Genomic DNA, 25,392 nt, shown 5'->3' with positions numbered 1-25,392 from the left:
AACAATGAGATCTGCAATCTGCTGAGGGCCAGATCAGAGGCATTCGAGTACCAAGAAAATCACAAGGGGTCCAGGCATGACCTCAGGAAAGCAACCTCACAGGCAAAGTGGCAATTGCAGAGTAAACTAAAATCAATGTTGTGGCAGAGCTAAAATGCTATTGCCTCTCATAAAGTAAAATCAATGATATGGGTGACAGCTGGGCCTTGCTTCCAGATGAGCTCAGTGACTTCTATGCTCATTTGACTGTCAAAGCATGGAGGAACCATCATGAACTCCCATAGCTCCCAATGGTTTCAGACTCTAAGGCCGACATGCGAGCACCCTTCAGGAGGGTGAAGCCATAAAAAGCATCCAACTCAGATGGAGCATCTAGCCAAGTACTAATGACCTGTGTTGATCAATTGGCTGGAGGGTTCACTGAGATCTTTAACTTCTCTCTTTGACATTCTGAGGTACCCACCTGCTTCAAAAGCAGGCTTCACTTACACCAGTGCCTAAGAATGTGATAACCTGCCTCAGTGACTATCATCCAGCAGCACTTATATCCACTGTGATTAAGTGTTTTAGGAGGTTGATGATGAAGCAACTCCTGCCTGACAAGCAACTTGGATCTGTTCCAGTTTGCTTACAGGTGCAACAGGTTGAAAACAGATGTCATTTCATTGGCTCTTCACTCAACCTGGAACATCTGAACAGCAAAGATGTATACATCAGGATGCTCCTTATCAAATGCAGCTTAGCATTCAATACTATTATCCCCTCAAAACCAATCAATAAGCTTCAAGACCATGGCTTCAATATCTGCTTGTGCAAACTGATCCTGGATTTCCTCACTTGCAGACCCCAGTCAGTTCGGATTGGCAAAAACACCTCCTGCACAATTTCCAACAGCACAGTGGCACCACAATGCTGAGTGCTTAGCCTCCAGCTCTACTCACTTTTCACTTATGAATCTGTGGCTAAGCACAGCTCCAATGCCATATTCAAGTTTGCTCTCTACACCACTTTCGTAGGTCAAATCAAATGCTGTGAAGAATCAGCACATAGCAGGGAGACTGAAAATCTGGCTGAGTGGTGCCACAGCAACAGCCTCTTACTCAATCAAAAGAAAATCTGCAGATGCTGTAAATCCGAGCAACACACACAAAGTGCTGGAGGAACTCAGCAGGCCAGGCAGCATCTAGGAAAGGAGCACATTCGATGTTTCAGGCTGAAACCCTTTGGCAGAACTCAATGTCAGCGAGACCAAAGAGCTGAATATTAACTTCAGGAGGAAACTGCAGGTCCAGGAGCCAGTACTCAGAGGATCAAGGAGAGGGTCAGTAACTTTACATTCTTCAGTGATATCATTTCAGAGGACCTGTCCTGGGCAGCACCACTGCTTCCTTAGGAGTTTGCAAAGATTCAGCATGACATCTGTTACTTTGACAAACGCCTATAGATGTGTGATGGAGAATATATTAACTGGCTGCATCACAGCCTGATATGGAAACACCAATGCCCTTCAATGGAAGATCCTAAAAAAAAGTAGTGGATATGGCCCAGTTCATCGCGGGTAAAGCCCTCCCCACCACTGAGCACACACACAGAGCATTGTCACAGGAAAGCAGGATCCATCATCAGGGTCTCCCACTACCTAGGTCATGCTCTGTTCTCGCTGCTGCTATCAGGAAGAATGTATGGGAACCTCAGCACTCACACCACCAGGTTCAGGAACTGTTATTACCCCTCAACAATCATGTTCTTGAACCAAAGGGGATGACTTCACTCAAATTCACTTGCCCCAGCACTGAAATGTTCCCATAACCTATGGATTCACTTTCAAGGACTCTTTATCTCATGTTCTCAATATTTATTGCTTATTTATTTATTATGTATTTCCATTTGTGTGCACAGTTTGTCGTTTTTTGCACACTGGTTGAACACCCAAGTTGGTGCAGTCTGTCATTGATTCTGTTATGGTTATTATTCTATTATGGATTTATTGCATATGCCTGCAAGAAAATGAACCTCAGGGTTGTATCTGTTGACATATGTACTTTGCTAATACATTTACTTTGAACTTTGAAAAGTCAAAGAACATTTACAAGACTGTTGCCAGGAATTGAGCACCTCGGTCATAGAACAGAGAGAAAACCTCATACAATTGTGTAAAACCATAATGGGTTTAGATAGGGTAATTACACTCAGTCTTTTTCCCAGGGAAAGGGAACCCAGAATGAGAGGGAATAGGTTTAAATGAGAGATGAAAGTTTTAAAAGGGACCAGAACAGTAACTTCTTCATGCAGAGTGTGGTGAGTACATGGAATGAGCTTCTAGAGAAAGTGGATGAGGCAGGTACAACATTTAAGGACATCTAGATAAATATATTGATAGGAAAGGTATAGAAGGATAAGGGCACCTTTGTTGGTGTGTACTTTTGGCCAATGGGTGTGTTTCAATGCTATCACTCTGTGACTTTTCCAAAAACTAATTAATTTACAGAGCTCTGGGGAAGGACAAAGGAAAGTACTGTATAAAATAACTGAGCTGTGTATAAATTACTTCTCTCAGAAGGCAGGGAATTTCTGGAATTCTCTGCCTCAGAGGGTGGTAGAGGTTGGACCATTAGATATACTGTTGACTGTGATAGATAAATATTTGAACGATTAAGGAACTGAGGGTTAGAAGGGGTGCTGAGGTCAGCACAGACCCACATATTGAATGGTAAGATGTTTGAAGGACCAGGTGACCCACTCCTGCTTCAATGGTCTTGTGCTCTTGTGGTAGGGAAGCAGCACTAATTGGAGAGCTCGTTCTGGCATAGCTGGCTTCTCTGATTTTATACTGGTCCAAGGATGAATAATACAACTCTCAATCAGTACAGTTCTTAGGCCAGTGTGACCAGAGAGAGTCTGTCTTACCTCGACAATCCAGGGGTTGGCAATAGATTCCTTCAGGTGTGCACAGACTGTGGGCAAGAAAAAAAGTGTGAAGTGAGTCCTGTGGGCCAATCGTACCTCACCTGTTTCCCCCAACTCCCCACAAGCCCCTCGAGAGCCCCTAAATGCCAGCAAGATCTCACCTTCATACCCCTGCATTCACCCCACTTCACCTCACACTGCATTATAACTCTTTCTCCACTTCCTGTTTTTTGTCCACAAAACCCACTCCACCCTTCTCACCACTACTATGCACAATACCTTCAACCCCTTTACTCACGCAACAGAATGCATGCAGTGTGTGTTAAAGACCAAGAAAACATTGCCTGAAGTTGTGGAGAATGCAGATTCAATTGCAAGTTTCAGTGGGAGAACTGGATGAATATTTAAAGTTAAAATATTTGTGGAGAAGGAAATGCAGAAGACTGAGACAGGATAATTTGTTCTAGACATATCTGTCATGTGCATGAGTGGCCCGATGACCATCTTCTGTTGTCCTGATTCAGCATCATAGAGTTGCCAGAGAAGATGGAAAGAAACAAACAATTTGAGCCAATATTACAGGTGGGCAATTGACATAGACTGAGGAATCCAGATCCTTGAAGTTAAAAAGTTCAATAGAGTCCAGATGGCTGCACCCTGCCCAGACAGAAGATGAGGTGCAGATCTTTTGAAGTGGATAACTTCACTTGCCCCATCACTGAAATGTTCCCACAACCACAACCTATGGACTCACTTTCAAGGACTCTTCATCTCATTAAAGGTTACCGGGAAGGTAGAGCTGAGTCCAAGGCTACATCAGCTAAGATCTTATGGAATGATGGAGCAGGCTCAATGGGCCAGATGATCTACTCCTGCTCCTAGTTCTTACAACCTTCTCTGTATTCACCAAGGGGAAGGAAGCTAGTGAGCTCAGAGGAGGGGAGGTGCATTGATAGTCCGGTGCATGTTGGTATTAAGAAGGTGGAGGGGTTAGATATCTTGGAATGCATGAGGATACACAAATCCACAAATTCAGATTAGATCTATATCAAGGATACTATGGGAAGTTTGGAAAGAGATAGCTGGGACACTTAACAGAAAAATTTGCATTTTTGTTAGCTACAGGTGAGAAGCCAGAAAACAGCAGGATAAACTCATGTTATTTCTTGAAGAAAGGCAGCAGAAATTAGTCATGTTTCAACCCAGCCGAGTGAGACTCATGGCTGTGATCTGGAAATAATTGGAGAAAATTATCTGTGGAAGTTATATTTGGAAAGGCAATGGTTATGCAGGGTTAGTCAGCATGGCAACACAAGAGACTATAACTGCTGAATTCTAGATTATAAAACAAACTGCTGGAAGCAATCAACAAGTCAGTCTGTGGAGGTAAAAGATGGTCAACTTGACCTTCCCTGATGAGTGTACTGTCGCAGGACCTTAACCAAAATATTTAGCACCCCTTTGTGTCCACAGATGCTGCCTGACCATTGAGTTATTTTGGTAATTTGTTTTCTGCTGCAATTAGCATGGCTTTGTGGAGCAAAGTCCAGTATCACTGATTTGATTAAGGTCATTGAGAAGGTACCCAATAAAACTGATGGAGGTGCAGTTGTGTACAAGACGTTTAGTAAGGTATTTGGCCAGGTACCTCATGGCAGGCTAGTCTAGAAAATTAAAGCACATGGAATTCAAAGCTAGCTGGCTAATGGGATGCAAAATTGATGATGGTTGGAGGCAAAGGAGAGTGGTGGAAAATCAATACCTAGTATAAGATGGTCAGAAAATCTCACACTCAGGTTGAGCAGAATGAAACCATTTGGTGCCATTCTTCAGGCAGAAGGCTTATAACTTATGAATTACTTACCACTGCTTGCATTCACCTACAAACCAAGTCTCTCCAAACTGCATTTCCTGCTCATCGTGAAGACATAATACTGGGCACTGGCCTTGGTCACATTGTTTGGTTTGTACTTGATCCTGGTCACATTCGCGTTCAAGTGATTCTGATGTTGATGACCTACAAAACCATGTTTTTCATAAGTGCTGTTCAGAATACAACAATTTATCAAAGTCATTAACACCACTCTTCCCTTGACTTCTATTAGTCAGCATAGCCATACCTTCTACTCCCTGGCTTCCTCAATACTTCTACACCTCACCCAACATATTTCCTTACCCCATATGAGAATTAAATTAGGGGAATGGGAGGAGTTAGGATTCATTCTATCTAATTTATTTGATAAAGGGGCAACAAGGAGCATCTCAGATCATCTCAAGTCAAGAGAAGAGCTTATTACCATCAATTACTTCTCATGATCTCAGGCTTTTCAATTCATTAACATTCAGTCCTAGGGTTTCAACCATTTCTCCCCTCACTTCTCCTTCCATAATACTGTTCAATTATCTGCATAATGTCACGTGCAGCCTGTTTCTGTGACCCATGGTAAACCACAGGATCCTTACTCTTCACTGGCATCTGAATGCGAATGTAGGACATAAGATCAGTGAGTTTACAGATATTACTAAAATCAAATGTAACACACTGTAAGGTTTCACTGCTAATATAATGGTTTCTCTGTAGTAGCAATGTTTGGGTTATGACTAGAGATAATGGGGCTTTGGAATGTGGGGCTATCCAATGAGAGAAATGAGTCTGGGAACAGGGATTTTGTGGTCTTTTGCCAAGGAGAGATGAAGAGAGAAGACACGAATGGGGAGAGTTGGTAGCCCACAGGACGGAATAGATTTGGAGCAAGGGTCCGAGGGTTGGCTATGCTCGGAGGAGGTCGACAGGGAACCAATGGATGGAACTGTGAGCTCCAATGTTGCACATTAGACTGTTTCTTGAGAATGTGCCCTTTTCTTTTTCTCTTTATTAACCATATAGTCAAATTCAGAATTTCAAAGCTAATCCTTCAATCACATATTGTTTGTTATTTCATGGTACTGATTTGTAACAGGGGACACACTGCACAGCCAAACGAGATTTCTCAAGTTTGGCTGGGCTGAAGGCTGACTTCCCGTAGATTAAGCCCTCCACCTATCCACCTAGCCGAACCGAGAATTATGCAAAGAATATTAAAGAGGATATGCCCTCAGGGCCTGGCAGGGTCTATCCCAAATTACTGAGAGTGGCATGAGAGAAGATTCTTGAAAGAAATCTTTATACTGTATCCTCTTTAGCCATGGGCAAAGTCCTAGAGGACTGGAGAGTAGCTAGTATAATTATGTTACTTCAGAAGGGACAAAACAGGAAATTATGGGCCTGTGAGCCTTGCATCAGTGGTAGGGAAAATATTGCAGATTTTTTGGATAAGATTTACTCATATATGGAAACATAGACTTGTTATAGATGGTCAGCCTGTTGACTGGCCGAAGGCAGAGTGTCGTCATAGAGGGCTCCTTTTCAGGATGGCTGACCATGACCACTGGTGTTTCACAGGGGTAGATGCTGGGAGCACAGCATTTCACGTTATACATTAATGATCTGGGTGGAAGTACTGATGGCATTGCAGCCAAGTTTGCAGATAGCTGGAGGGGTAGGTAGTATCACAGAAGCAGGAGGCCTGCCAGAGGATTTGGGCGAGTTGGGAGAGCGGGCAAAGAGGCAGATGGAATATAGTGTGGCAAAGTGTATGGTCAAACTCTTTGATAGAAAGAACAAAGGTGTAGACTATTTTCTAAACAGGAAAAAAGATGAGAAATAAGAGTGCAGAGGGACTTGGGAGCCCTGGTTCAGGATTCCCTAAAGCAGGGACTCCGCGGTCCAAGGACCCCGAGATTCATTTTCTTGAGGGCTTTCTCAGCCAGCAAATCTATAGAGTAGTAATTATAATAGGATGTTAAGGTCATAACCAAATCTTGGCTAAGAAAAAGGCAGATTTGGCAGCTCAATGTTTCCAAGTATGGAACTACAGGCAGGAGAGAGGTACAGGTACGTGAGGAGGGGGTGCAGACTGCATATAACAGCAGTGCTTAGGGATGACATTCAGGGGGATGGTCCAGTGAGGCAATTTACTTAGGACAAGGGTAGGGTCATTCTGGTGGGCTGTACTATAGACACCCCCCACCCAATAATCAATGGGCATTTGGGGAGCAGGTGTGCAGAGAAATTGCTCATGGTTTTAAGAATTACGGGGTTATACTAGTGGCAGATTTTAATTGTTATTGATGAGACACCCAGCATGGATGGGCTGGAATTTGTGAAATGTCTCCAGGAAAACATTGAGTGTTATTCTGGTATCCACAGTACAGGAAACGCATGGAAGCTTTGCAGAGTGTGTAGTAAAGGCTCACTAGGATTAGAGATATTAGCTAAAGGTGGTGCTGGATAAATTTGGGTTGCTTTCTCTGGAGTTTCAGAGGCTGAGCGGAGGTTTGACAGAAGTATATAAAAGAATGGCAGGCAGAGATAGTATCCTCATAGTATAAAATATCATTACTTACAATAACGTTGTTTTAAAACAAATGGTTGCTGGGAGAAGTAGACACCACTGAAATATTTACAGGTAGTCAAACAAGCACATGAACAGGAAGGGGATGGCAAGATTTGGACCATGTGCATGCATTTGTGATTAGTTTACATTATGTTTAACAAGGATATGGTGGCCCCTGTGCTGTACTGTACAGTTTTAATGGCATTTGAAATATGTACAGTTACAGAAAGGATGTGGTAGCAACAGAGAGCACAGAAGAGATTCCAGGATGGTACCTGGAATGGAGGACTGATTATAAGAGATTGGGTTTATTCTCACTGGAATTCCGGATGTCGCGAGGGAGCAATCTGAAGAGCGTAGATATGGTAGATAATCAAAATCTGTCAAAGGGCAGTCTCCCACCTTTCATGAACAGTGGATTCCTGGTGTGACTCACCTGAAGCGGGATCGAGTGCCAATCCCACAGGTGATGCTGCAGGATGACCAGGCTGACCATTGACTCCAAGCACAGTCTGAGGTCTGGCAGATGTTGTTGGAGCAGGTAATCTGTCCGTCCCTACAGGTGCAGTTGTTGCAGTCGACCTGCTGCATGCTCCCTGGTGCCCAGGTTTTTCCAAACGAGTCAGTGCACTGGCACTGCCAGGGAGCCACACAAACACCATCCTGTTCCAGGGAACCTGTAAACATTAGGCCTTCTGTAGTGAGTCAAGAATGAGTGTGGCATCTCAAGGTAAAGCATCCTTTATAGAGCGAGAGGTATACATAATGGAAACAGGCCCTTTGGCTTATTTGGTCAATGCTGACCAAAATTTCCCATCCAAGTTAGTCTCATTTGCCAGTGTTTAGCCAATAAACCTAAATCTTTCTAATCCTTGTACTTGTCCAAGTGTCTTCTAAAAGTTGTTATTATACCTGTCTCAGTCACTTCCTCCAGCAGTTTCCCCAACCCTGGGAAAAAGACTGTGCCATTCACCCAGTCTCTACTCCTCATCATTGTATACACTGCAATTACACCATTCTACTCTCCCCTACACTCTAACAAATAAGGTCCCAGCCTGACCAACTTCTCCCTATTACCCAGTCGTTCAAAACCTGGCACACCCTTGTAAATTTTTTCAGCACTCTTTACAATGTAATAGCAACTTTCCTGTCACAGTATGATCAAAACTGAACACACACTAATGTCCTAAAGAAGAAATATTCAAGGTATATCTATTATCAAAGAATACATAAATTATACACCTTGAGATTTGTCTCTGGTATATGGCACACTTGTTGAAGAATTGAATTCAAGAATCAGGAAATTAGGTTGCAACTTTATAAAACTCCAGTTAGGCTGCATCTGAAGTATTGTTTTCAATTCTGGTCAGCCAGTTATAGGAAGGATGCAGAAGATTTAGAGAAGGTACAAAAGAGGTTTACAAAGATACTGCCTAGATTAGAGGGCATAAGCCTCAAGGAGAAGTTTTACAAAATTGGGTTGTTTTCTCTGGAGTGGCAGGGTGATGGGAGATCTGAAGAATAGATCTGATAGAACATAGACATCACAGGAACAGACCCCCCAAAACTATTAGTAATCAAATGCCCAACTAAAGTAATCCTTTCTGCCCATATCTCTCTGTTTTCTATGTATTTATGTACCAATTTAATGCTTCTATTGTACTTGTCTCCACACCTCCCCGGCATAGCGTTCCATGCACTCACCGCTTTGTGTGTATTTAGAAAATTCTTGTCTTCTCTCATCTTAAATACATACCCTTTGGCATTTGACATTTCAAACCTGAAGGTGGTACAGGGTATCTATTCAATCTATCTCTGACAGAGACATTTAAAATGTCCTTAACCATGGCTGAAGTGCCAGGGGACTGGAGCATAGCTAATATTGTTCCATTGTTCAAGAAAGGCTCTGAGAATAAGCTAAGAAATTATAGGCTGGTTAGCCTAACATCAGCCATGGTTAAATTATCGGAAGATATTCTAAGGAACAGGATATATAAGTATTTGGATAGACAAGGCCTGCTTGGAAATAGTCAACATGGCTTTTGTGCGAGGCAGATCATGACTAACCAACCTTACTGAGTTTTTCAAGGAGATTACCAAGACGTTGATGAAGAGAAGCTGGTGGATATTGTCTACATGAACTTTACCAAAGACTTTGACAAAGTCTTATATGGGAGGCTGGTCCAGAAGTTTCAGTCGCTTGGCATTCAGGATAAAGTAGTAAATTGGTTTCAACATTGTCTTAGTGAGAGAAAATCAAGATGGTTGTCTCTCTGACTGGAGGCCCATGACCAGTAGTTTGCCACAGCAATCTGTACTGGGTTCATGGTTGATTATTATCTATATTAATGACAACAATGCCAAACCCAGCATCAATCCCTTTTATGCATAGAAATGATATCAATGATCATCTGGAAAACAGGATCAGCAAATCTGTGTTATTCTGACCAGGGTCTGACAAGTGGTGTTCCGCAGTTACCAGTGCTACAACTTCTATTTGAAAATGTACATTTATGGGGTGGGACTGGAGCTTGGAGGTTGGGAGGTTGCAGAGCAAGTTATGAGACATTTTCCATACCATTTGGACATCGACAGCCTGCTTCACACATTCCATTGTTGGAGCAGACTATTCCACTCTGGAAGTCAACACAGGCTCGAGGGCATCTGTTGGCACAGTCAACATACTGCAGGCCAGTGGGGCAGCCATCAGCACCTGGAGAAAATATGGAAAAGTAGAATAACCAAATGTTCCATGTCCTTCTAACTGCAATTATCATCTCTCAAAACATTCTATCACCTCCTAAACTCACCCATCCAAAAACTACTATACCAATTACTATACCAAATCCAACCATCTCTTCCCCAATTCAACCATCACAAGTTTCTAGGACTGAATATCACTAATATTCTATCCTAGCCACGGCCAAGAAAGTTCATCAAATGTCCTATTTCCACTGGACGCTAAAGAAATTTATCATGTCTCTCTCAACCCTTAGGAATTTTTATCAAAGCACCATAGAAAGCATCCTATCAGAATGCCGCAATTTGTTATTTAAACTGCTTTGCAAGAAGCTGCAGTGTTCTGAGTCTAGCTAAGCACATCGCAGAAACCAGCCTTCCCTTCACGGACTCTGTCTACAATTCTCATTGCTTTAGTAAACCAGCTAACATAATCAAAGACCCCACCCACCTCAGACATTCTCTTTCCTCCCCTCTCCTATCATTAGAAAATACTAAAGCCTGAAAGTGCACGTTACTAGACTCAAGGACCATTTGTACCTTGCTGTTATAAAACCATTGAATGGCTCCCCAGTATAAGATGGTCTCTTGACCTCACTATCTACCTCATTATGAGCTTGCACCTTATTAATACCCACACTGCACTTTCCCTGCAGCCCGTACTTTGCATTCTGATATTGTTTTACCTCATTCTACTTCAGTGTACTGTGTAATGATCTGATCTATATGAACAGTATGCAAGATAAGCTTTTCATTGTATGTCAGTACATGTTACAATCTTAAACCAAGTCCAATCCCAACCAACTCTTCCCCATCCCAATCCTGAACACTTCACAGATGCAAACCCAACCCTCACTAAAATCAGTTATCACGAACCTCAAAACTTAATAAGCTACCAACTAACTTTCCCTCCCGCTACACACTGAATACACAAAGATCAGTCCAACCTCTAACTCAAAACCCGGTTTGATGAGCAACTGCTAAGTTCACACCTGTGTTTGCACCACAGGGCTGGACATTACACAACGTCACTTCAAATCGCTCTCCAGTGCAGGCCCTGCCTCCATTCTTTGGGGGCGGTTCAGTACAGGATCGTATCCGGAGAGACTTGCCTCCTCCACAAGCCCGGTCACATATTGACCACGGACTCCATTTGGACCATCTTCCATTCACTAGTGAATCAAGAGAAAAGACAGTCACATCAGTATGCATCTTGTTTCCACACCATTGACATCATGGCGTCTCTTGCTTAACATTGATCACTGCTGACTACCTCTCCCTTCTACTAAGGGTGGCCAGTCTCTTCATACTTTTCCCCATTATAATCAATTTACCCAATTTTCAGCTGCTGGTATAGTTTTTACCTCAGGTTTCCAACTCGGTCTTGTCCCACTTGCCACTTTTCACATTTTACCCTATGCCAGAGGCAGAGTAAAGTGACTTCCATCTGCTTCTCATTTTAAAAAAGATCTCGGAAAAGGCATGTGGAGTAGAATATGTGACAGGACCACAGGGGTATAAGGTGAACAGAAATGGAATTTATGGGAAAGCTCTGTTGGGAGCTGGCATAGATCTAATGGGCCAAATAGTCTCTGTGTAGATTTGTATAATCTGTGATATAAATATTAGGTCTATGGAAGACCCAAGACTACCATAGGAACTCAGGTGACTGAGATACAGGCAAACATTAAAACAACAACATTGGATTCATCACAGAATTAAGGAATAGCGATCACTCAGAAAGGACAGAGCTGTTCTCTTAATGTTTCTGGATGTTGAGAAAGGATAAGAAAGGGAAAAAGGCAGAAAAATGACTTTACTGATTGAGGATGATGTAAAGGCAGGCAGTGGGAGATCGATGAAATATGGACATAATCCACTTGAATAAGTAAATAGCTTTGCACCATCATTCTTCTTGGCCATCAAACAGAGAGCATGATAGAGGAGGGAATTTGCAAGGGGTGACAAAACTATTCAGGGCAAAGAAAGGCAGGAAAACGGAACGAAGTATTGTTAGACCTGATTCTAAGAATACCGAGTAGCTAAGAGGAACAATTAAGGAAATGTATGTCAATGATTTGGACTGTGGGATTAATGGATTTATGGCTAAATTTGCTGATGATACGAAGATAGGTGGGGGAGCAAGTAGTATTGAAGAAACAGTGAGCCTGCAAAGACACTTTACTTTATTGTCACCAAACAATTGATACTAGAGCGTACAATCATCACAGTGACATTTGCTTCTGCGCTTCACGCTCCCTTAAGAACAAATCGAAGTACTAAGTAAATATATTCAAAATTTAAATTATAAATCATAATTAGAAAATAGAAAAGGGAAAGTACAGTAGTGCAAGTCAGGTCCAGATATTTGGAAGGTACGGCCCAGATCCGGGTTATGATCTGTTCAGCAGTCTTATCACAGAAACTTAGATAGTTTAGGAGAATGGACAGAGGTGGTAAATGAAATACAATGTTGGAAAATGTATGGTCATGCACTTTGGTGGAAGAAATAAATGGGCAGACTATTATTTAGATGGGGAAAGAATTCAAAATGCAGAGAAGCAAAGGGATTTGGGAGTCCTTGTGCAGGATACTGTAAAGTTTAACCTCCAGGTTGAGTCAGTGGTGAAGAAGGCAAATGCAATGTTGGCATTCATTTCTAGAGGAACGGAATATAAGAGCAGGGATGTGATGTTGAGGCTCATGAGACCACACTTGGAGCATTGTGTGCAGTTTTGGGCTCCTTATTTTACTGACATTGGAGAGGGTTCAGAGAAGATTCACGAGAATGATTCCAGGAATGAAAGGGTTACTGTATGAGGAACATCTGGCAGCTCTTGGGCTGTATTCCCTGGAGTTCAGGAGAATGGGGTGGGGGGGGGGGGGGAGATCTCATAGAAACATGACAAATTTTAAAAGGCTTGAATAGATTAGATATGGCAAAATTATTTCCCGTAGTAAGGGAGTCTAGTACAAGAGGGCATAACTTCAGGATTGAAGGACATCCATTTAGAACAGAGATGCAGAGAAATTACTTTAGTCAGAGGGTAGTAAATCTGTGGAATTTGTTGCCACGAGCAGCTGTGGAGGCCAGGTTACTGAGTGCATTCAAGGCAGAGATAGATAGGTTCTTGATTAGCCAGAGCATCAAAGGGTATGGGGAAAAGGCAGGGGAGTGGGGATGACTGGAAAAATTAGATCAGCCCATGATTGAATGGCGAAGCAGACTCGACGGGCCAAATGGTCTACTTCTGATCCTATATCTTATGGTCTAAATGTGAGCAACAGATTAGGTGATTTAAACTGGAAATACAGCAGGGCAAAGTGCAGTCTGAAGTGGTAATTCCTAATGACAGGAGGGAGGGCTGGCTCTGACCAGAAAAGTTTGGACGTGGCCAAAGCAAAACTCGGGTGTTAAAATTCTGGTGGAAAAAAGAAGGAAATGTTTCAAGTACAGACAGAGACATTCCCATAGAACAGAGACAGAGCTGCATTCAGATCTATGCCAGATGAACAACTGACATTATTAGAATCAAGCTGAATAAGCTAAGGAGAATACAATCAGAGCACAAGAGCTTCCACAGGGAAAGGAGCATATTAGTTCCTTAAAAGCCGAGACTTGCAATTAATAATGGGGACTAGGGAAATGATAGTGACTTAAAACACACAAGAGGGTAACTCATCCAACTCAATCATGGGTACGAACCTGCCCAGAAGGCAATGCCTCAAAATAGTGGCATCCATCATCAAGGAACCCCCATCACCCAGTACATGCCTTCTTCTCACCCCTACAATGAAGGAGGATGTACAGGAGCTGAAGACACACACTCAACATTTCAGAAACAGTTTCTTCCCTTCTGCCATCAGAATTCTTAATGGATCATGAACCCATGAACACGACCTCGCTCTTTTTTCTCTCTTTTTGCACTATTAATTTATTTTATAGAATATATACATCTTGTTGTAATTTACAGTTTTTTGTTATTATGTATCGCTGCTGCAAAACTACCAATTTCACAGCATACAGTATGGCAATAATAGTAAACCTGATTCTGATTCTAATTTGAATTCAAGTCCTTACTGAAGGGTGGGCAGATTCAAGTTCCTGGGCAACAGCCTCTCAGATATTGATGGCCAAGATGCACTGAGCCCAGGTCAGCATCATGTGACATTGACAGTGCTTTGGCTCACCTCTAGTAGTCAGTGTAGTAGTGACGTGGCGGCTATGACCTCCTCACGTGATCCCACCAGAAACCACATGGATAGCTATCCAACAAATCATAGAAGTGCTTGCACAGACTGAATCCCAACCATGAACCTTTTTCAGGGAACCCAATCATATACCGTGCATGTTTCAAATATTAACAAAGCATGAAATACTATTCCAGTCAATTAAGTTAACAAGAAGAAACAGCAAATGGAACATGTTGAAAAAATGTGAAGTTAGACACCCTGCTGGGAAGAATAGAGAAGCAGAAAGTTATTTAAGTTGTGACTAATGAATGCTGTCATTAGAGAGAACTGTGAGCCCCATAAGAGGCAAAAGGTTACTAGGAAAGTGCAAGAAATAATTAGGAAGATAAATGGAGCTTTGTATTTTTGAAAGGGGAGTGGAGTAACTAAGGAAGAAATAGCTCGCACACTGCAGACTTTGGTGATTGTGGTAATAATTTGCCTCGTTGGTCATAGCTTATTTAGATTAGACCCTTAAGGAAGAAGGATTAATGTAGGAGTAAGCATCCAGAATTGGAGGCAATCTATGTATAGTGATTTACTAGCACAGATACTCTCAGGATGAGGTGACACAAAACAGCTATTTGACAGCAAAATGGCATGGGAATGAGAAGCTGAAGTCAGTCTGCACTCTGATTTGGAGTGAGAAGGTTGTTTATTCAAGCCCCACTTTGTAACCTCGAACACGGTTACATTTCTGGTCACAACACCGTGGGGAGAGTGGAGCATCTTCAGAGGCTTGTGGAACCATGAATGTACAGAGAGGTGGTCCAGGCTGTGGCTGTTTTCCTTAAAATCAAGGAGTCTGAGAAAAATCTGTAGATGCTGGAAATCCAAGCAATACACAGAAATACAGTTCTGGTGTAAGAAATTATCTGAGGCCTTGACCTGGGGAAGAGAGATCAGTAATCAGGCGATATGGATCTAACACCAGGAGGAGTGGAGGGAAAATGAGAAGTCAGTTCTCTCGTTCAACAGTGGGGCCTCTTGTGTGAAAGTGTGGTGGTCACAGAAATCTAATTGAACAATGACCTGGATAAATTCTCAAAGATGATGATGACAGAGTTATGGGCCAAATACTGTATGAACTGTATACACAAATAAACACAATGATCACTTGCATCCCATAAATGGACAGGATCTCTTTCTCCTCTCCTCTCTACTCTGTCATAGATTCTGCTCACCTCCACCACAGACGCCCACCCCATCCCTACACTCCTTTATCCACCTTACTCATCTCCCCCCTCCACTTTCCCCTGCACCCCCTATGTCCTCCACTGCACCTTCTCCCCTCCACTATCTCCTGTACTCTCTAACTCCTCCACTGCACCATCCTCTTTCTCAGCCCACCTTCTCCATACCCTCTACCACTCCATTGCACTCACTCCTTCTTTTACAGATGACCTCCCCATGATCCTTATCCCACCCTCCTCCTATGACCCTCCCCTCCATCAAAATCTGACCCAGCTCCAGCCCTCTGCTCCCAACCCACAGTCTGGCCCTTGCCTCCGGCCCCGATTATAATCTACCTTGACTCCAACTCCTATGGCGTGGCTTTACTCAGCTCTGTTGTCTTCCCACAGCTTTCTCCGCCACAAAAGAAACCATCTTCAATTTCTTCCGTCTTTTCTCACAACTACAAACTATTAACAGCAATACCACCAGCTGGTCGGCATGGTGAATAGCAGTTAGCTCAAAGCTTTGCAGTGCCAGTGATCCCCAATTGTGGTTCAATTCTCACTGCAGTCTGTAAGGAGTTTGTATTGTGTGGATTTCTTCTGGGTGCTATGCTTTCCAAAGATGTACGGTTAGGGTTGAGTGATGGACATACTTTGTAGGTGCCAGAAGCAGGGCAAAACTTACAGGCTGCCCAAAGGCGTCCTCAGACTGTGTTGGCAGTTGACACAAATGACACATTGCACTATATGTTTCCATGTTCTGATATACATGTCAAATAAATCTAAACTTTTATCTCCGGTCTCTGAGCACTATAGAACCCTACTGGCAACTGTGACAGTATCTCCATTACTCTTTGCTCCCTGTCATTAGGGTGATTTTGAACCAATCTGTCTCTCCCTTAGATTCTAAGTCTTCACTACATGGGACATTCTGAAAGAGTTCATGTTTTGAATGATTTGTTTCTACTTTGACAACTCACCTCTACAAGCCTTTATGTTACAGAAACGTACTTCCAGATTTCCTGTCAAGATGTCCTTGCACCACTGACCACCCAACCTTGGAGCATTGTAAGTCCGGAGACGATGTTGTTGGCCAACACCACAGCTACGTGAACATTGGCTCCATTCCGACCACATGTTCCAGCTGCAGTTCCTGGTACAATTCTCACCAGAACATTCTGTCTCATCTGCTGAGCAAGACAAGTATCAGATTATTTATATCACACAGTTAGTCCTGACACATCTGAGGGGAATTCACCTCACTTCTATGTAACAAGAACTAGGAACTGAATGGGCTGTTGCTGTATCATTGGCTGGACAGAGAGACCAAACAGGCTGAGTGATCCCTTTCTGAACATCTCCACTCAGAGTCTTTACCCATCAACCCCTCCTCCACCCTGACCTCTCTGTTCCAAGCATGACCTAACCAAAGGTTTATACAACATCACTTACCTTGCTATCTTATACTCAATGCCCATCTGATGAAGGGAAGAATGCTGTACAACACACACACACACACACAAAATGCTGCAGGAACTCAGCATGACAGGCAAAATCTATGGAGGGAAATAAACAGTTGTCTCATCATTATTTCCCTCCATTGATACTGTCTGACCCACTGAGTTCCTCCAGCATTTTGTGCATATTGTTGTGCATCTGCAGAATCTCTTCTGTCAGGTATGTGGTACACCTCCTTTACCATCCTGTCCACATGCAGATACTTGTATGGCACAGAAGCTGGCCCTCTGGCTCATAAGATCCATGCTAATCTTCTTGCTAGTCTACAGTACACATACCTGCGTTAGGTCTGCATAGTCCCAAACCTTGCCTACTTAACTGTCTGTCAAACCTCTGGCAGTGACTTCCACTCTGCATAAAACCATACTCCTTTTGTAGAAGTAGTGAAAGGGATGACTATTTTCTAAATGGAAAGAAAATACAAAATAATTGAGATGCAAAGGGACTTGGGAGTCCTTCTGCAGGCTTCCCTAAAGGTTAATTTGCAGGTTGAGTCTGTGGTGAGGAAGACAAATGCAATGTTAGCATTCATTTCAAGAGGACAAGAATATAAAAGCAAGGATGCATTGTTGAAACTTTATAAAGCACTGGTGAGGCCTCACTTGTAGATTTGGGCCTTTTATCTTAGAAAGAATGTGCTGAAACTGGAGAGGGTTCAAAGGAGTTTCAAGAAAATAATTCTAGGATTGAATGGCTCGTCATACGAAGAATGTCTGGTGGCTCTGGGCCTGTATTCAGTAGAATTCAGAAGAATGAGGGGTGACCTCATTGAAATCAATCAAATGGTGAAAGGCCTTGATACAGTGGATGTAGAGAGGATGTTTCCTGTGATTGGAGAGTTCAAGACCAGAGGACACAGCCTCAAAATAGAGAGGTATCCTTTTAGAACAGAGATAAGGGGGAATTTCTTTAACCAGAGGCTGGTGAATCGGTGAAATTCTTTGCCACAGGCAGCTGTGGAGGCCAAGTCTTTAAGTATGTTTAAGGCAGATGTTGGTAGCTTCTTGAATGGTCAGGGCATAAGGGATGTGGGGAGAAGGGAAGAGATTGGGGTTGAGAAGAAACTGGATCAGCCATGATGAAATGGTGGAGAAAACTCAATGGGCCAAATTGCCTATTTCTGCTCCTATGTCTTATGGTCTCTCGGATTTCCTTTAAAGCTCCTACCCTCTCATCATAAACATACACCTTCTTGTTTTGACACCGGCAGCAAGGAAATGACAATGGCTATCTGCTGTATAGCATGGCAGAGGCTGCAAAGGATCGTGACTCAGCCAGCTTCATCATGGACACAAGCCTCCCCACTATCGGGGAAATCTTCTAAAGGTGATGCATCAAGAAGGCAGCATCCCAGGACTCCGCCTCCTGCTCTTGGACATGTAAGACCCAGTTGCTTACTGTCCGGCTTTAATCTCTCCCTTTTCCAATTTAAACTTTGAAATTTCAACTTTATTCAGTTGAATCTGTACAGCAATAGTTAAAATTATGGCTATTTCGAAGAGCACCAGACGAAATCCAGACCCGACTAATTGAAAATCTAAAAGGCTGACGAGTTCGCAGAAGAAACCCCTTGGGTCAAGAGATTGGAATCTCGAATCAGTGGTATCTGCACTGAAATAACTCAACTAAAAGAGAAATTTGAAGATAAAATTGACTCTTTGAGCCTCGATCGTAAAGAAGTTAATCAAAATGTGGCTGATCTTTCTTCTCGTTTGGATAAGGCTCAACAACGAATCGTGGATTTGGAAGATCGATCACATCAGAATAATATTCAAATTGTTGGATTAAAAGAGAAATCAAAATCTGCCGACACACTGGATTATTCTGCTAAAATGTTTCAGTCTTTATTTCCGGAGGTTTGTTTGCAACTCCCAGAGATTGAATTAGCTCATAGAACCGGTGCTTTGAAATCTTTGGATGAAGGTAAAAACAGGCATATTGTTGTGCGTTTTCTCCACTTTAGAGACAAGGATCACATTATTAAACTTGCAAGAAAACAAAGATTATTTTCATTTCAAGGTTCAGAAGTCCGTTTTTTGAAGATTTTCCACACAAAGTTGTTAAGAAACGTGCTGCATTTGCTCCTTCTATGAAACTAGTGTATCAAAAGAAGCAAGAAGCTCTTCCCATTATTACAATATTCAGCAAAATTAAGGCTCTTCATTAAAAATCCTGGAGTTCGTGTTTTCTGTAATCCAGCTGAAGCACTGCGTTTTATTAACTCTTTGTCTGACGAGTCTGATGGCGAATCTGAAGTCTGAAGATTGAATCATTTATAATAGTTTGATTGCGTGGCGTGAAGTGAAGAAATTGGAAGATTTAATGGTTATAAAAGTTTTTACCTTAAAATGTATTTAAGGAAAAAGACTGGTTTGGATGGTTTTAACCTCCAAAGATATAGCAGGAGAACTGTAGATAATTCTGAACCATCTGGACTTTTTTTCCTGTAGCATTTAAATGTACCAACTGTTTTTTTTTGTTCCGTATGCTCTTGTAAAGTTTCTTTTAAGTAATTATCTGCAATTTTCACGTTTTAAAGAAAGACTGGACAATTTAAAGATGGCGATTGTTTTTTCTTTTCTGCAAATATTTCAATGACGATGAATCTGAAGCCTGAAGTTGAATGATTTATAATAGTTTGAGTGTCTCGCGGTGTAAAGACTGATAAGATTTGATGGTCACAGAAAGACTTTATCTTAAAATGCTTTTTTATTTCTGAAAAAGACTGGTTTGGAGGGTTTTAACCTCAGAAGATATAGTGCGAAAACTGTTGATAGGCTGTAGTTAAGTTTGAATCATCTAGAACTATTTTTGCAGCATTTAAATGAATTAATTGTTTTTTTAAATTCCATATGCTTTATTGAAGATCTTTTAAGTAATTATTTGGATTTCCTTGTGTTTTAAAGATAGATTGGACAATTTAAAGATGGCGATTGTTTTTTTTTGTGCAAATATTTCAAGAATTGTTTTGGATGTGTTTTTCTTCCCTTATCTAATATTATGAAGGTTACTTTCAAATTGAAGGTCGTTTTGTTTTACAAGGAAAAAACGATCCTTCCAAGATAATTATATTGAGATATACGTTGACTATAATGAGATTTATATTCAATAGAGGGGGATAGAGACTAATTTTTTATTATTAATTTTCATAAGGTAGGCGGAGTTGTATTCGCGTCTATGCTTTTCCTGGGGCTTGCATTGATTGACATCGACTTGTTTCTGGGCTTTGTAGTTAGGGTGTTTTTTTTTCTTTTTTTAAATCACCATTATGGAATCCCAGAGCATACGCTAATTGTTTTTATTGTTGTTCATCTCCGCCTTTTTCGATCACTTTATCCTGCCATGCGTCTAACTACTTGTTTTTAGATACAAAGTTTCATGATGATATCTAAACAGTTAAATGTTTTAACTTGGAATGTTTGCGGTTGCAATCACCCTATTAAGCACAAGAAAACATTTAAAGTTATAAACCGATTCCGGCCTGATATAATTTTTGCTCAAGAGACGCATATCAGGTTATATGATAAAAATTGATTTTTTTAATTTTGGAAGGACCCTCAATTTCATGCAAATTCCCAGAGTAAAACTAGAGGTGTCTCTATTTTTATCGATTCTAATATTCCTTTTAATCAGGAGGATATTATAGCCGATATTAATGGTAAATTTCTAATTGTTAAAGGAATAATTTGTAATAAGAAAATGGTTTTGGTTAATATTTATGGACCAAATAACCAAATGATCCCTCATTTTTTAAAGCCGTTTTTGCTCTATTACCTGATTTAAATGAAAGTATGTTATTAATGGGTGGCGATTTTAATACTTGCTTAAATCTTTTAATGGATAAGTCATCATCCAAATATCAACTTCCTAATCATTCTGCATCACTTATTAATTTCTTTTTAACTGATTATGGTTTAATTGAGGTCTGGAGACATATGCATCCTAGTGATAGAGAATATTCCTTTTTCTCACATGTTCATAATAAATATTCGAGAATCGACTATTTAATAGTTGACCCTCGACTTTTATGTAATGTTCAGAAATGTAAGTATGATGCGATTGCTATTTCTGATCATGCTCCTTTAAATTTAATATTTGAATTGAAAGATGTTGTTTCTACCAGACCATTTTGGCATTTTCCAGAACATTTATTACAAAGCTCAGAATTTATTAAGTTTATTGAAACTCAGATAAAAGAGTTTTTTCTCTTTAATAATATAGGAAACATATCAAAGTTAGTAATTTGGGATACATTAAAAGCTTATCTATGTGGTCAAATTATATCATAAATAGCTAAATTGTAGAAACAAACAAGAATGGATTAGATAAAATTTCTAAACAAATTAAAGAATTAGATATCATTAGGGCAATCTCTCCAAATGTCGTTTCATTTAAAAGAGTAGAACTACAATCACAGTATAACTTATTACTAACATATCCTATTGAAGGATGTTTGCTTAAATTGAAAAGTCAATTTGATAAAAATAATAAGCTCTTAGCTTCCCAACTAAGAGCAGTTAGAGCTAAAAGACAAATTTTAAACATTCATAAAAACAATGGAAATATAGTAAGTAACTATGAGGATATTAATAACACTTTTCAAGATTTTTACTCTGATCTTTATAGATCTCAATTTCCTGCAGATTCCTCCAAAATGGAGGCTTTTTTACATAAGATTAAATTTCCACAAATTTTTGATGAAGATCAACAGATGCTTGATGCTCCAATTACCGAGCATGAAATTCAGAAAACTATTTTATCAATACAATCAGGTAAAGCTCCTGGACTTGATGGTTGGTTTTTTCAAAAAATTTGAAAATTACTTTCTCCGTATCTTTTGGAAATATTTCATGAATTCTTTGAGAAGGGTAATTTACCTCCTTTTTATGAAGCATCTATTTCCTTAACTCTTAAAAAAGGCCCTGTTGAATGCTCATCATATAGACCTAGTTTGCTATTAAATGTGAATGCAAAAATTCTTTCTAAAATAATGGCTAACAGCTTGGAAAATATTTTAATTGAAATTATCTCTATGGACCAAACGGGCTTTATTAAAGGTTGTTACTCTTTCTCTAATGTTCGGAGATTGATGAACATTATTTATTCACCATTATCTAAGCAACCTCAATGTGTTATCTCTCTTGATGCAGAAAAGGCATTTGATAGAGTTGAGTGGCCATATTTGTTCAAAGTATTAGAAAAATTTGGTTTTGGTAACAATTTTAATAGATGGATTCAAATGATTTATAAGAACCCTATTGCCACGGTCATTACTAACAATTACAGGTCTTCTTTCTTTTCACTTTCTCGTGGCACTAGACAGGGATGTCCATTAAGCCCTTTATTATTTAATCTTGTATTGGAGTCTTTAGCTATAACATTACAGGAGGCGAAAAACATTTATGGTATTTCTATAAATGGAACCATACATAAGATTTCTCTTTATGCAGATGATCTTTTGATTTTTATTTTGAATCTTGAGGAATCAATTCCTAATCTTTTGGAAACACTTAAAGATTTTGGAAAATTTTCAGGATATAAACTTAATTTAAATAAAAGAGAATTGTTTTCATTAAATGCTTCTGTTAGTACATTTAATGATATTCCTTTTAGAATTGTTAATACATTTAGATATTTAAGTATTATAATTACTAAAAAATATAAAGATCTCTATAAAGCTAATATAGTTCCTTTAGTAGACTCCATGAAACTAGTACTTTCTAGATGGAATCCACTTACTCTTTCTTTAATAGGTCATATCCATACTGTGAAAATGATGACTTTACCTAGATTTTTATATATTTTCCAAAATATACCCATCTTTTTAACTAAAAATTTTTTTGATCAAATTGACTCTCTTATTTCTTCCTTTATTTGGAACAATAAGAGACCAAGAATTAACAAGTACCATTTACAAAAACCCAAAAAATATGATGGACTTGCACTTCCTAATTTAAGACTATTATTGGGCTGTGAATATTAGACAATTATGTTTTTGGTTATACTGGCTCGATAAGAGCCAAAAAACACTATGGGTTGATTTGGAATTAAAAGCTGTTAAACAATTTCATTTAACTTCAATATTAGGAGCTCCATTACCTTTACAGCTCTCTAAAATTCCAATTTTAAGTTTTTACCCGGTTATTAAACAATCTTTATGGATTTGGATTCAGTTTCACAATTTTTTAAAATTCTAAACAATTTAAGTTGTCTAGTTTTTTTTTATATCAGAATTTTTCATTTAAACCTTCAATAACCGACCCCATTTTTCTCCTATGGAAAAATAAAGGGATCCGTTTTTTACAGAATTATTTTGTGATGGTCGATTGATGACTTTTGAGGAGTTAATTATTTCATCTTCAGATCAACATGTAATTGCATTTGTTACATTGTTGGCAAGAAGGGCTATTTTATTAAAATGGAAAGATATCTCTTCCCCTACATTAATTGAATGGTTTTCTCAAGTAATGTTATGTCTCAGTTTGGAAAAAATTAGAACTTTTGAACCTCGATTTGATTTTGAGAGAAGATGGGGTTCTTTTGCCAAATATTACCATTTAATTTGAATTATTTTATATGGTTTCCTTCCAATCTTATTATCTTTTTTAAAAAAAATATGAATTGGCGGTTGATTACTTTTTTCTTTATATATTTAGATGATGGTTAAACGTATTGCTACTGGGGGTTGATTCCTAATGGGCATTTTTTGTAGTTACTGGGGGTTTTTTTCTTAGTTAGATGGGATTCTTTTTTTTTCCTTTTTTCTATGTATAATTTTTTTTCATTTTAATATATTACAATCATTTTTTTCTTCAGCTCTATTAATTGTATCCATATTAATTTGTTGAAGTTTTGTATTATTCTATAGCTGTAGAAGATTATGTATCAATAAAAAGATTCTAAACATGAAAAAGAAGTGCCATTATCCATCGTTAACAACCCTCTTTAACCAGGACATGTCCTCTTCTTATTACTACAGGAGCGTGAAGAACCACACTCACACTTTATGAAGTTTCTTCCTCCTGCCATCAGATTTCCAAATGGTCCATGAACTCATAAACACAACCTCACTCTTCCTCAGCTAGTAACCCTCCCGAGCAGAAAATCCCACCCTCCATCAAGCTCCCCACCAATACTTCTACCCACTGTCTCTCACAATATTATCCCCCCACCTGAAACTTTCACATCAGCCTCATCCTAAGCTCACACTTCCCTCCTTGCATCCTCACCCCCATCCAGCCAGAACCCACCCAACCCCGCACAGCATTACTTGTGCACTGGGGCAGATTGCAGGGGCGTTCCTGGAAAGTTTCCCCCGTGCAGTTCCGGCGACGGCAGGAACGGGTGCGGTTCTTCATGCTGGGGAACTCAGAGTCAGAACAATTCCTGGAGCAACGAGTCCATGAAGCCCAGAAAGAAAATCCTTCGGAATCTAGAGAGAGGGAAAGTGAAAACAGAGATTGAATGTTTGAAAGAAGAATGAGTAAGTCACACAGAGGAAGTGAATGAGATGGACTATGAAAGAGAAATGAGAGAGAATTAAATAGTGGATGGAGAGAGAAATGGTGCAATTGTGAAACAAGAAATAAAGTAGTGTGATTGAGGGGAAGAATGATAGAATGAGTGAATAAACAATTGTGTGAATGACAGACAATGACACTGAGAAGAGGAGAATTACATAGAGAGAATGAACGAGTAAGAATTAGAAGGGAATGCGAGTGAGATAGAACATGAAACAGTACCACACAGGAATCGGCCCTCCATCCTCAGATGGAGTCACCAGCACAGAAACAGGCCCTTCAGCCCAACAACCATACTCATCAAGATTCCTATTTAAGCTAGCCATTTGCCTCTGTCTGGTCCACATCTTCCTAAAATTTTCCAATCCATGTACCTGTCTGTCTTTTGAAAGATGGAATTGGAATTGAAATTGGTTTATTATTGTCATATGTACTGAGATACAGTGAAAGGCTTGTCTTACATACTGTTCATACAGATAAAAAACATTGCATGGTGCATTAAGGTAGAATAAGGTATAACGATAACAGAAGGCAGAATAACCTGTAACAGCTACAGAGAAAATGCAGTGCAGGTGGGACAATAAGGTGCAACGTCATAGCAAGGTAGATGGTGAGGTCAAGAGTCCATCACATCATACTAGGGAACCATTTAATAATCTCATAATAGTGGGGGTAGAAGCGGTCCTTGATTCTCTTCGCACGTGCTTTCAGACTTTTGTATCTTTTGTCTGATGGAAGACAAGAGTAGAGAGAATGTCTGGGACATTGTACCTGCTTCAACCAGTTCCTCTGGCAGCTCATTCCATGTACATACCAACCTTTGTGTAAAAAAAAGTTGCTCCTAAAATTCCCAAATCTTTC

At 40.1% G+C, this 25,392-nt stretch overlaps 1 protein-coding gene across 1 annotated transcript in view; it reads right to left on the bottom strand.

The window, feature by feature from the left end:
• The window catches only part of sspo (SCO-spondin), a 261,575-nt gene that overhangs the window by 53,392 nt on the left and 182,791 nt on the right, over positions 1-25,392 (bottom strand). Inside the window, exons 77-83 of the mRNA XM_059990301.1 lie at positions 24,282-24,443; positions 16,474-16,680; positions 11,075-11,254; positions 9,922-10,056; positions 7,780-8,020; positions 4,772-4,924; positions 2,908-2,954 (exon numbers count right to left, since the gene is read on the bottom strand). Of these exons, the coding sequence (XP_059846284.1) occupies positions 2,908-2,954; positions 4,772-4,924; positions 7,780-8,020; positions 9,922-10,056; positions 11,075-11,254; positions 16,474-16,680; positions 24,282-24,443 (1,125 nt within the window). The remainder of the gene's footprint in view (positions 1-2,907; positions 2,955-4,771; positions 4,925-7,779; positions 8,021-9,921; positions 10,057-11,074; positions 11,255-16,473; positions 16,681-24,281; positions 24,444-25,392) is intronic.

Source organism: Hypanus sabinus, chromosome 1 (assembly GCF_030144855.1).
Source record: "Hypanus sabinus isolate sHypSab1 chromosome 1, sHypSab1.hap1, whole genome shotgun sequence".
Classification (NCBI taxonomy): Eukaryota; Metazoa; Chordata; class Chondrichthyes; order Myliobatiformes; family Dasyatidae; genus Hypanus; species Hypanus sabinus.
This window is presented reverse-complemented; position numbering and strand designations above follow the sequence as displayed.